Here is a 13698-nt window from a genome sequence, read left to right on the forward strand (position 1 = left end):
ACTGGCCTCTAGAACATTGAGAGATTAAGTGACATGCCAAGGTCACACAGCTAGTATATCTTAGAAGTATTGAATCCAAATCTTCCTAATTCAAGGGCTAATGCCTATCTACTATTCCAGGAGACTTGATTTATTCTTTAGACTTTACTTCCTCACCATCAGCATCTGCTTCTCTCTACTCTCATTTTCATCTTTCCTTTACTGATTGTCTTTCCATTGGGAATATAAAGTCCTTGAAAGCAAAAGACTCTCTTGTTTGTTTTACTGTATTCCTAGCATTTATCACAATACCTGAAATATAGTGATGCTTATTAAATGATCCATCTATGTTCTCATCTATCTTATCTGGCAGTCTATCTATTTATTTATCTATCTATCTAAACTAATCTACCTATCTATCTATTTCATCTGTCTTTATTCATCTACCTCAATTATCTATCCATTTAACCATTTTATCTTAAGTCTCTACTCTATCCATCTCTTTTATCTATATGTATATCTTACCTCTCTATTCATCTATCCTACCTGTCCATCTGTCTTTTCTGCCCACTTATTTATCCTACTTCCATCTATCCTATCTAATCATCTATTTCTATTTATCTGTCTCATCCATATTCTCTATTCATCTATCTTATCTAATTTATCTTATCTTTCTAAGCATATCTTTAGCCATCTATATTATCTATCAATATATAGCCATCTTTCTCATCAGTCTCCATCTGTTTCTTATCATCTATTTGCCCATCCATCTCTATTCCATGCTGTCTCACATATGTATAGATTATGATCATTATTATTCTCATAATATTGCATCACCTCTCTCCTCCCCAATTAACTCTAAATGGATGACTGCTCTACTCTCAAGACACCTGAACTTCACAAGAAGCTCCATAGTCTTTCTTAATTTGAAGGAAATTATGGCTGCGTGTATTTTTCAGTAGGATGAGAATCCATCAGATACTGATTGATAAGTAGTAGTGATGCTATATACTGCAAAACTCAGCACATGGCCATCTATAGCCACATACAATGAAGTTGGACCATCATAAAGGCAACCAGAAATTTTTTTACTCTTTATGTCTTGAGATAACCACCAAAAAATGTGGCTAAAGCAAGTGGCAAGCGAGACACCTCCATCTTTTGGGGACCACAGAGTTAAGAGAAATGATTTTTTTCTCTACAAAGTTCTAAGAAAGAATTTTTGTATTGAGTTCCTGCTTTTGAGTTGATAGAAGCTATTAGGTTTATGGGGCTTCTTGGGATGGAAGGGGCTGGTTGTCCTATTTCAAACATTCTTTGCATTAGGTGAAAGAGGAGATTCTTTGCTTCAATTGCTACCTAGCTTTAATCCCTAAATAGGTGCAGCCTCAGTCAAACTGAGACCTGTTGAAGACCTTAGCTTAAAAAGATCAAGGTTTCCCATTTCATCCAGGGTCATCTCCAGTCCTCCTGATCTATATCTTGCCACTGAACCCAGATGGCTCTGGAGGGAAAAGTGAGTCAGGTGACTTTGCACAGTCCTCACTCACTTAAGTCCAATTCACTGACATGGTATCACATCACCTCCCTAATTTCATGGTGAAGGACAAAAGAATAGCATCAAAAGTAATTATTGTATTGACTTCAAGGTTTCCCTTTTCTATTTCCTCATCAGAAATCAAACTTTCTAAAAGACCCAGCTAGGATGACTGAGATCTAATCAAATACAGTAAAAAGAAATACTAAGTGTGGGCTAATGTGTGACGGCACCAATGAGCAAATACCCAATTCATTGTGTTTGCTCAGATAGCTCTTAGGAAATGTTGATTCTCCCTTTTATCAGACAGGTAAGATGGAAATTGATAAGTCTCTGTGACCAAAATTTGCATAATCCAAGTCATGTACCCTAAAATCCTCATTGTTATATAGCCCAGCCTCTTATTGTAATATTTGTTTTCTTATTAATTGTTAACCAATCAGAGTTGACTGCCTCTCTCAGGAGCACCTGTTCTTTCAAGGACATATAAACTGTAAGCTCACCACCATGAGGGATCTTTGGTCTAAAAGAGAGATGGACAAATGCTATCTTTTATTGAAATACAGATATTATTAATAAAATGGTTAAATTACTGAGAAATGTCTCTCAAATCTTTTTAAGTGCCACAGAAGAATCTCTCACTAGGCTACCATGAGACCACTGATGACGAAGTAGCCTTACTTGCCTCCGCTATCTCCAGCAAATTGGTCCATTTGATAGCTTCCTCCTGAAGCAAATTATTCTTGATAACTAGGTGCTAAGGTCAATTGTTTCTTTACATATGGCATCCAAGAAGTCTGATTATTGAGTTTCCTTTGCAACATATTGACAGATACTTTGAGGGGAAGGCTAAAAAGAGAGCTTAAAGCCAATCCTGCTCACTTTGTGAACACCATCCCTGAACATAGCACATTTTTCACCACCTTCTTATACCCAGCATCCTGTACTTCCTATTGTGTATATTTTATCTTCCTCCAAAATGAGAGGCAGTATGGCATGGTTGATAAGGCAAGAAAATCTTTTGACCCATGATGGCTGTTTGACTATTAATCCTCTAAGCAACTCCTAACACCCATAAATTACAAAGGAAATATTGGTCTGCACTAGTTTGGTAATCTAGAAATTCCTTATAACAGTGAAACCCCAGATCCAATTCTCTATCCTATTTTACATAAATACCAAATAATAATGCTCAGTCCTTTGTTAGGCTCAAAAATTACTGTTTTTATATGCTTATAGCTTCTAATAGGTAACCTTGTGATGGGTATCAAATCATCACTTAAATGGCTTTGGAATAGATTGGTTTATAGAGGCACAATCTAGTAAATTGCTGATATATTATTGACCAGTTAAATGTTATTATAATATAAAAATTATATTATAATAAATATAAAATTATATATAAGATTTTCAGTCAATCTTAATGTTTTATCTAAAAATTATTCCTTCAAATGTGATTTTAAAAAGATCTGCTACAGTCTTGACTGTGATTTTATTACATCCAGGAGGCCATAGATAAGTCTGAGGTCCCTGGAATATAGTTGAAAGAGCCTTCCGTATAGAGCACGTGGATTTAATTTAGGCCCTGAGTTTGAATTTCATTGGGCTGTTTCAGAACCCCTCACGGTTTTTTTTTGTTTTTGTTTTGTTTGTTTGTTTCCATGTTCATTAAAGTAAAGATTGAATGAGCTGACCTTTTAGGCTCTTTCCAGACTGAGCAAAGGGATCCTCTGTCAATAAAATATTTGACATTAAATGAGATAGAACTAGTTCACTAATGATGCTAGCAAAATGGCCCCAGCAAAGGAAAAGAGAGAGGAAAGGAAGAGGGCAGATAAATACCAGGAGGAAGGGTCTTCTTTCAGATGACGGGACCCATAGACTCTACAGAGGGCATCTAAACTACAGAAAGGACTCCATATAGAGAGTACCCACCATAAGGCTATCAGATATTTTTCCTCTCAGATAATACAAAGGCCTTATTTTGCATATTGTTTGAATAAATTTACATGCTGAATACCAAGAGGCCCTAACTTCAAATATGTAAGATAAAATAAAATAAGTTATTTCTTGCCACCCACTGCAATTGTATTCAAACCGAATATTGAGGGCTGTACACAAGTGACACATAGAACAGATTTTTAAACAGCCGGAGGTGGGAAAAGAACAGAGAGTGAGCTTGGCTCAGAGCTTCCTTCTCCTTCCATCCCAGTCTTTTCATGACTGAGTTCATCTTAAATATTCCTCAACTTATTTTTTGACTCAACCACCTGTTCTTTGGATCTCCTACCAACTGCTGCCCTCACCCCTACTTGGAAAGAATTTTAGAAGCTATACTCAACAAATAGTCATGTAGCCTCCATTTGCAAACCTCCAGTAAGTACCTTCTAGGCATTATACTTTGGTTTTGCTCTGAAATATAAGGAAATGTGTCTTTGCTTTAATCATAAATCTTTCCGCTCATACTGTGAACCAGATAGAGTGATTGAATCCTTCTACCACATGACAGATCTAGAGATTCTTAAAACACCAATCTTGTCCCTCCTAAATTTTATATCCTTAATGCTAGTCATTCCCTTATAATTTAATTGATTGGTATATGAAGGGATAAATAAATGAATGAAAAAAATATTGCTTATGCACTTTCTGTTTGCCAGGCATTGTGTTAACTGCTAGGGATACAAAAACATTCAGCTATGTTAGATGCCCCTCCCAATTACATCATCTCAAGTTTTGGTTTGATAAATATACTAGATAAGCCTTCATCTAAATAATTGATAACTATATCAAATAAGACAAAGTTACTGGAAGGGTACTTCTCTTGTTCTCTGGGCATTAATATATTTGGTTTGGATCTTTCTGAATCCATGCTTCCCTTATGCAAAATCCCTTTGTACTTTTTCCCTTTGATCCCATGTCTAGAATTCTAGGTCACTGATATCCAACTCAAATGTAGACCCTGTGGGACTATATATTACTTTTTGTTGTGGTTTAGGCATATCCTACTTTACATGACCCTGTAGACTTCCTTCATTGGGTTTTCTTGGTAAAAATACTGAAGTGCTTTGCCATTTCCTTCTCCAGTGCGTTCCCATTTTACAAATGAGGAACTAAGACTAAATGATTTGCCCAGGGTCACACAGCTAGTAAGTTACTTCAAGGCTAATGCTCTATCTATTTGCAGAACTTGGCTGCCCTCATATTGACTTAGAAAGTCTCAAATTAACAATACCTATACTTATATTTAAAATATATTTTACATTATAAACTATTACATATGTATTTATATTATAAAATATATTTTATATACATAAAACATTTAACAGGTACATATTAAATATATTTTATATACATAAAACATTTTACATGTACATATAAAATATATTTTAAAATTTATTTTATTAAACATCTTCAAATTACAGTTTAATCTGATTACACAGTCAGGAGTTTTATAATCTAAATTTGATATCTTTGCCTCGGATCATGCTGTGAAAAACTTTCCTTTGACTTAAAATCATCCTGTTAATGACTATACTTATTTTAGTCTTTTCAAAAACTGCCATATTGTTTAATCATCTAAACTACAACTTTCTATCTTGTGCATAAGGAGAGGAAGAGACTATTGAAGATTTTACAATGATTTTGAAACAGCTGGCCTATATTGGGAAATATCTTTAAAAGAAAAATCTCTTTAGCTAAACAAAGAAAAGAGAAGATGGGAACAGGGAACTGGACTCAGGATCAGGATTATCTATAATTGCTAAAGAATATCTAGAATTCCTGACTTTTCCTACCTATCATCCTCCACTGCTCAGATATGAAGTCAAATAGTTAGTTTTGAAGTTATCTATTGAGAATCTTGATTTCCGTATTCTTTCTTTTTAGTTTTCTTTTTTTATTAAAGCTTTTTGTTTTCAAAACATATGCATGGATAATTTTTCAACATTGACCCTTACAAAACCTTGTATTCCAAATTTTCCCTTCCTTTCCCCCATCTCCTTCCTTAGATGGCAAGTAATCCAAAATATGTTAAACATGTTAAAATATATGTTAAATCCAATATATGTATACACATTTATACAATAATCTTGTTATACAAGTCTTCTTAGTTTTCCAAACACTGTTCTCTTCTGGTTTTTCTCCTACCTCTCTGATTTCCTTCACAATCTTACTTGCTCTTCATCCATGTTGCCATTATTAACTGTGGATGTCCCCCAAAGTTCTGTCCTGAGCCTATTATTCTTCTCCCTCTACATTGTCTCAGTTGGGAATCACTTCAACTGTTCCGAGTATAGTTATTATCTGTTTATAGATAATTTGCTAATTTATATATCCAACTCAAATCTCTATCCCAAGTTCCAGCCCCATCTCCAACTGTCTGTTGGATATCCAATACACATCTCAAATGTATTATGTGCAAAAGAGATCTTAATATCTCTCCTCTCAAATCTCCCTTTTCAATTTCACTATTGAGGACATCATCATCTTTACAGACACCAGACATCCTTACAGACACTCAGTATCATTCTTAGCTCCCCACTTTCATTAGCCACATATCCAATCTGTTTCTAAACCTTGTGATTTTAACCCTTGTGCCACCTTTCATATATGCCTTCATCTCTCCTGTGACACTGCCATCACCCTGGTCCAATCCCTCACCTTACTCCTGGACTATTGTGATAATTTTCTGTTAGTCTCCTTATCTTGTCTCTCCTGCCTCCGAGTCATTCTCTACATAGCTGCCAAAGTGATTTTCCTGAAGTACAGATCTGAACATATCACTCTCACACACACTCAATAAACTCCAGTAACTCCCTATTACTGCTAGGATTAAACATAAAATCCACTGTTGAGATTTAAAGCTCTTCATAGGTTCTAGTCTTCCTATCCTTTTATACTTCCTTCCATGCACCATACAGTGTACTTTCTAGTTGTGTTCACATGCATTTTGACTTGCTTTTCCCTATCCCTGCCATAATCTCCTTCCTCTCTTCCACTTCTTTTCTCCTGACTTCCTTCAAATTACAGCTCAATTTTTGCTTCCTGCTGGAGGTCTTTCCTAGTTTATACTTTCTAGTCTTCCTAATCTCAATCCCCTCAACTAAATACATAGAGCTCTGGGCCTGTAGACCTGAGTTCAAATCTGGATTCAAACACTAGTTGTGTGATTGTAAACAAATTACCTAACCCCTATTTGCTTCAGTTTAAATTGGGAATAACAGCACTCATATCACAAGGTTGTTGTGAGGATCAAAAAAAGATATATTTATAAAGTACTTAGCACAATGCCTGGTACATAGAAATACTAAATAAATATATGCATAATATATTGTATTATATTCTTTTATATATAAATATATCTTCCTTTCCTTTCCCTCCCTCTTCCCTATTCTGTCTCTTTCGAGATTGCCTTTCACTTACTCTCTATACAAGCTTTGGTGTAAATATAGTTGTTTTCATACTTTCTCTCTCATTAGAATGTAAACTTCTTGAGAGTAGGACCATGTTTTAGTCTGGCTTTATATCACCAGCTTTTAGCACTAATTCTTGCATATAGTAAGTGCTTAATAAATACTTGGATCCATGAAACACCTTTATCAGACACTTGATATGTGACTGTGAACAGGTTATATTGTTTAATTGGATGATTATGTCTTTTCCATTTGAGAAGAAAGATTTTTGGCTGGGAAAATACTTTCAAAATCTCCTCTCATTGGGATTGCTATCCTTTGAAAAAAATCATGATGATTTCTTTTCCAGTTTCTCTTTTCTTAGCATCATAGGATTGTATTGTTGTTTTATTGTATATTCTAGCTCTAATTTCTTCTTTTTAATAGATACTTTGAACACTATACCAGTAATGAAAACAATGATTTTTTTTAAAGTATACTAATAGTAAAACAGTTTGATTTAAGCTTTATAAACCTCTGATACATATTACTTATTACATCTGACCCTCTGGAGTAGTAAAAGTTATTATTATTTTACATGTAAGAGTTTACGTACCCAAGATCCCATACCTGGTAGAAGTGTCTCCAAACTCCAAATGAAATACTCTGTTTACCATGTTGCACTAATCGAAAGTTATACTATAGCTAAGCACCACATCATTTTTAAAAGGATTGTGTATGCACTCTTATTTTTTAAACCTCAGTTAAATCACTTTGAGTTAATATTTTCTTACTCGCTTACTTATTCCTGTTGTCATTTTTCTTAACTTTCATCAATCTTTGCCACTAATAGTCACCCATGATTTCTATTTTACTTTTTCTTAAAGGAAGATTTAAACTCTTAGACATAATTTGGAACCTAAATTAAAATTTTTTCTCTTGCAGGAAATTCTCTCTGGCAATGAATGTTTTCAAGATTGGTTATTGTTCTTCAGTTAATCACAAGTACACTCCGAGGAGGGCAGTACTGTATGTTCCTGGAAATGATGAGAAGAAAATACAGAAAGTACCATCACTGAATGTAGACTGTGCTGTATTAGACTGTGAAGATGGTGTGGCTATGAACAAAAAGGTAATGATAATAGAATTTCTTATTAGAAGAAAGGTGGAGCAGGAAGAATATAAATAACTTCTGTTTTCTATTGCCAGAATTTTGTACTTTTTTGGATTCTTGCCCCTCTCCCTAGTTATTTACATTTTACTGATTTCTAATCTTTTTTCCATTTAAGAGCCAATTTTCAGACAAGTTCAAGAATTTATGCCAGGAAAAATAGTTGGCTTTTAACCAATTAATTATTTTAAAAAAGATTTACAAATTTTTAAAAATAAATTTTAATTGATTTATTTTATATGTATATCACCAGACTTTTTCTCATTATATCCTCAGAAATCTCATATATCTTAATATTATTTTTAAAGAAAAAGAGAAAGAAGAGACAAAAAAATCAGCAAAACAACAATACATTTTTAAAAAGTTTGAAAATATATGCAGTACATAGATCTACTGAAATATTAATGTGTTAATGTGGCATTTAATTGTAAATATAGGTACCTTATGGCCCCTTACAAAATACAAAAATGTTTCTCTCCAGTTTAATTGAAGAAGATCTTAGGATTGACTGGTTGAAAATTATCCATACCTTTGGAAGCCATTAAGTAGTTAAGACTCCCAGGCTTGGAGTTAGCCAGCATAATTTAAGAGAATTGATGCCATGAACAACTTTGTGGAAAATAAGCTCTTTAGTTATACTAGAAAGTAGGAGAAGAGGGGAGAGAATGAGAAGGAATTTTCATTTCCTGTCCCATAATCCATAGCATCTAATAGCAGAACTATTCATGCAGGTTTATTGGAGTAATCTTTTTGTGCATTCTTTTTTTTACTGTCCTATTTTTAGTAAATTCCTTTGCATTGAGCTAATTTTATCTATGGACTCATTGTTAAAGGATAACTTACCAATAGAAACTCATAAACTATGCTTTTAAGAATTCAGACATACAGAATATCCTAGAACCTGAAAAGGTAGTCACTTCTCTGGAGACCCAATTTGTGCATTTGAGCATATCAAGTTGGGAGGATGTAGCTGTAGCATTTTTTTATTTTAAAAGAAGTTCAATAGCATGTTGGATCTTGATATGGTTTCTCAATGTGTATATGATTTTATTCTTCTAGATCTACTCAATGTGTTACTTTTAATTTAAATTAAGTACTTCCGGAATTCTAGAGAAAACTTTTCAGACTAAGTGTCATGATGCAATTAAAAAAACACTAGGATGAATCTAAAAGATTTAGATCCTATTCCCTGGCACCAATAAATTATGTAACTGGACAAATCACTTGTGCTTTATGGACCTTGGTTTTCTCATCTGTAAAATGAAGGGGTTGGAATATATGTTCCTTAATGTTCCTTTCTGTTCTAAAATTAGACAATTACTAAAACTTATATGTTTTAATATGTTGAGGTTTTTGAAATAACTTCATTCTTCCTAGAAAATAAAGCTGGCATATCATAAATCTTGGAACAGAATAAAAAAGTTACCTTTTAAAAATCAGCCATTTTAAAATACCAAAATTTCCTATTTAATAAAGACAGGTTATTTAGGCCCTTACTAGTAATTGTAGTACCCTCATTAATATCCTCATGGTACAATACATGGGAAATAGTACTGTTACTATCACAATATCCTAAATGATATTTGAGTTAAATGAGAAATGAATTTCAGAAACTATCTTGTTTAAAAGAAAATAATTTGTGTTTTAGGAAAACCCAAATATTTGAATCAAATGAGAAATGAATTTCAGAAAGTATTTTTAAAAGGGAGTGATTTTTGTCTTAGGAGAACCCAAATATTTAAATCAAATGAGAAATGAACTTTAGAAAGTATCTTTAAAAGTATAATTTTTGTGTTAGAAGAACCTAGAGGTTATATTTAGGCGTCTCTTTCAGCTTTGTGGAGTTTTTCCATTGTTTAAAAGTTGAGTTTTTTGACAATATAACATTTGAACAAAACATATTTTAGAAAAGCCATTGAAAACGCTAGTCTTCCTTTTACTGTATTATGTAAATGTGTATGTGTATATATATATATATATATATATATGTATATGTATATACATATATATACATGTATGTTTATTGGTTATCTGTATAAATATAGATAAACCATATACTATATATTAAATGATATATATTAAAATGATAGGATAAATGGACATTATATATTGAAATACAATATTTATATGTATAAATATATATTTACTATGAAACATCTAGTCAAGATTACCATAGAATTCCACTATTTATTCATTTTTTGCAGCAGATGTTGATATATAAGCTATAAATATATATATGTATATGTATATACATACACATACATATATACACATATACATTGCTATATATAGGTGCAAAATATATAAGCTGCTACTATATGTAATATATTTATGTTTATAAAGATGTATTATATATGACATATGTATATATAAATTGTTATATTTATCATATATATATTTATATATAAAGTACCAGGTAATTTATATATAAACATACATACATGGAGATAGTATTTATAAAATGTATATATATATATATATATGTATATCTATATTTGCATATCTATAAATAGTCAGTCACATCTCTCTAGATATTTGGGACAGCAAGGTACCTCAGTAGACAGAATGCTGGACTTGGAAGCAAGATAATTTCAGTTCAAATCCTACTATGGACACTAACTAGCTGTGTGACCTAGGAAGTCAGTTAATCTCTCAGCTTTAATTTCCTCTTCTGTAAAATAAGGATATTAATAGCATCTACCTTCCAGGGTTGTGAAAATTTGGTGCAACTTAAAGATCTGTATCAATGCTATTATATCTAGACCTATATAGTCCAAATTTAGGATTACATCAATGTAGGAAATTTCCCAGGGAACAAAATCTTTTTACTGAACTACCTCAGTGCCCCCTGCCTCCCTCCCCAATACACATCTTCTTTTTACTACACCTGTAAAATTAGGGCAGCTAGATAGTGAAGTGCATAGAGTTCCAGCTCTGAAGTCAGAAGGACCTGAGTTCAAATCTGATCTCAGACACTTAACACCTCCTGGCTGTGTGACTCTGGGCAAGTCACTTAACCCCAGTTGCCTCAACATAAAAAAGAAAGAAAAAAATTATTCCTACCTTTACACATGTATTCTTAGGGTCCAGCTTTCCCTTGAGAGAGCCACCAGCTATCCCCTCTTCAGGTACTTTCCCTGAGATTACTTTCTATTTACTTTGCATATCTCTCTTATCTACAGTTTTCTACATATTGTCTCCTTAAGAGCTGGGACCATCCCTGCTGTTTAGTACTGTGTCTAGCATATTGTTCCTTCATTTCAGTCCTCAGTCATCTCTGATTCTGCTCTAAACAACTTCTTTATAAAGAAAGTAGCAATCTGCTTTGGTAGAGGGCATTTCCTCATCTGGAAGTTCCCCATAAGAAGGTAATCATAGTTCTGCTCTCTATATAACAAATATGAGAAGAAATGAATCATATCTAAAATGGCATTCTTGTTATAAATAAAATCTGAGGACATAAAGAAGCATGGTTTTCAGGTATTTCTTAGAGAGCCAAATAAAGTAATTGGGAGAGTCGATTTTATCTTGGACCAAAGAGCAACAACAATTTTGTGGAACACTTGGTTATTTTATCCTGTAGTGCTCATGATGAATCTATGTAAGAGGACCACCAAAACAATTGTGATATATGTGTCAATATCTGCTGCAAAAGATGAATAAATAGTGGAATTCTGTTGTGATCTTGACTAGATTTTTGAGAGAAGTAATTCATTTTGGACCCCTACACCATTCCAATCAGTATCAATCAATTTAATAGAATTAAAGCAACATTCTGTATGTAAAACATCACAGTTGTGAGCTGCAGATTCTAAGTTCACCTTTTTAACTATAGGAAGTTAATTAAAGCCCCTCCACCTTTTTTTTTTTTTTTGCCTTGTGATAGTGACCAAGCCTAGCTTGGCAGAGATCACAATTACATGGAAAGTCCCCCCAAATAATTTTTGTATCTTCAGACCAATTTCTTAACTAATAAGAGCAGATGACCGTCTTATGACCACTTAGATCACTGACTGTGATAGCTTGTACAATTTTCTCCTGCCCAAATTAAGGAGAAACCTGTCTATCTTAGGTGGAGAAATTCCTTGATTCACCCAACTTGTGACCCTGCTGACATATTCTTTACACATTATCAGTCAATGGAATTATTCTGCCTTTGGTATAGCTGTTCTGAAATGACAATATCTAGCCCTATAAAATAGGTTCCTGAAATAAGGACACATCTCATGTTGTGAGAAAGATCTAAGTTTCACTTCATTGGAGGGGACCATGGATCCTTTGAAAGTCCCATTGGTTCAGACCTTTGCTTCAGTCTCCCTTATTATAGTGAGACATTTTAATCCCCACAGCTTCCATACTAAATCAATATATACCTTAATGTTCAGTATGAGGCCCAGATAAAATTTGGAGAATGGTAAAGAATATTTTGGAAAACATGCTTTGAGTTTTTAAAATAACAAAAGTCTTATTATACCTATTATGAATTATTTCTTCAAGAAGGCACTGGACGTCATGAACACTGAAATAGCACCCCACACCCCCAAACGGGAAATTTATTATATACCAACTGATAGGAAATGACTGGTTACAAACTTCAGGGTAATTTCATAATTAAATGTGGGTGGTCAGATAATTGACTTGTTAGAGCAAAAATAAAAATTAATATAAAATTATGAGAAAAGATAAAGATGAGAAAAACCACACGCAATTATTAGTCCTGTGTGAGCTATTTAAACATGTTGTTAACTTTGAAAAATGGGAAATAGAAACGCAACAAGTGGTTATTAAGCATCCTTTGGATTCAGGGGATTCAGAGACAAAAATTAAACATTCTCTAACTTTAGAAAGATTACATGATAAGCATGGATAAGGGGACCACCAAAACAATGAAGGGAAGAAGGAAACTATATATTGGTAAATACTAAATAAATCTAAAGTAAATGAAAAGTATAGACAAGATAAATACAAAGTATTCTGGAACTCTCAAGGATCAGGACAGACTTTATAATGTAGGTGTCAATTAAACTGAGCTTTGAAAGGAACAAGAGATTCTAAGAGTCAAAAATAAGGAAGAAAAGAATTGAGACATGAATGCTGGTAATGAAATTATTACAGTAGTTCTCGCAGAAGGAAATGATAGTTTGAATTATAGTGGTGGCTATATAAATGGTGATAGAGGATAATGAACATGATAAATATGATGACTATTTATGATTCTCAAAGCTCAATAATGAAATATGCTGGCCATTACAGAACTCTGATGAATTTAGGGTTCAGAATGAACCATCTATAATTTTGTATACGTCAGTTAAAGGAATTTGTTTTGCTTGATTATGAGTATTTGTTGTAAATTTGTTTTTCTTTTTCTTTTTTAAAAATGATATAGAAGTAGGAAGGAGAGAAACTCCTTTTCTGTTACTTTTTTTAAATAGATAGGAAAAAGAGTGCTACAGATGTGAAATATGACATATTTTCAGATGAAATCATTGTATTATTAATTTTATATAACTTTCATTCCGTTAAAAGTGACTTCTCCTAAGCAGGGAATAATCTATATTTTGGTAATGTAAAATCAAAACATATCAATGAAACTTTTAAAAAAGATAGAAATAGAGGGAAGA

The 13698-nt window shown here is 33.0% G+C and overlaps 1 protein-coding gene across 3 annotated transcripts in view; it reads left to right on the plus strand.

Moving 5' to 3' along the window:
• CLYBL (citramalyl-CoA lyase) overlaps positions 1–13698 on the plus strand; it is a 357152-nt gene that overhangs the window by 171142 nt on the left and 172312 nt on the right. For all 3 annotated transcript variants that reach the window (XM_051984069.1, XM_051984068.1, XM_051984067.1), the window contains exon 2: positions 7852–8038. In XM_051984069.1, coding sequence (XP_051840029.1) covers positions 7852–8038 — 187 coding nt within the window. The remainder of the gene's footprint in view (positions 1–7851; positions 8039–13698) is intronic.

The sequence above is a fragment of the Antechinus flavipes genome, chromosome 3, assembly GCF_016432865.1.
Source record: "Antechinus flavipes isolate AdamAnt ecotype Samford, QLD, Australia chromosome 3, AdamAnt_v2, whole genome shotgun sequence".
Classification (NCBI taxonomy): domain Eukaryota; kingdom Metazoa; phylum Chordata; class Mammalia; order Dasyuromorphia; family Dasyuridae; genus Antechinus; species Antechinus flavipes.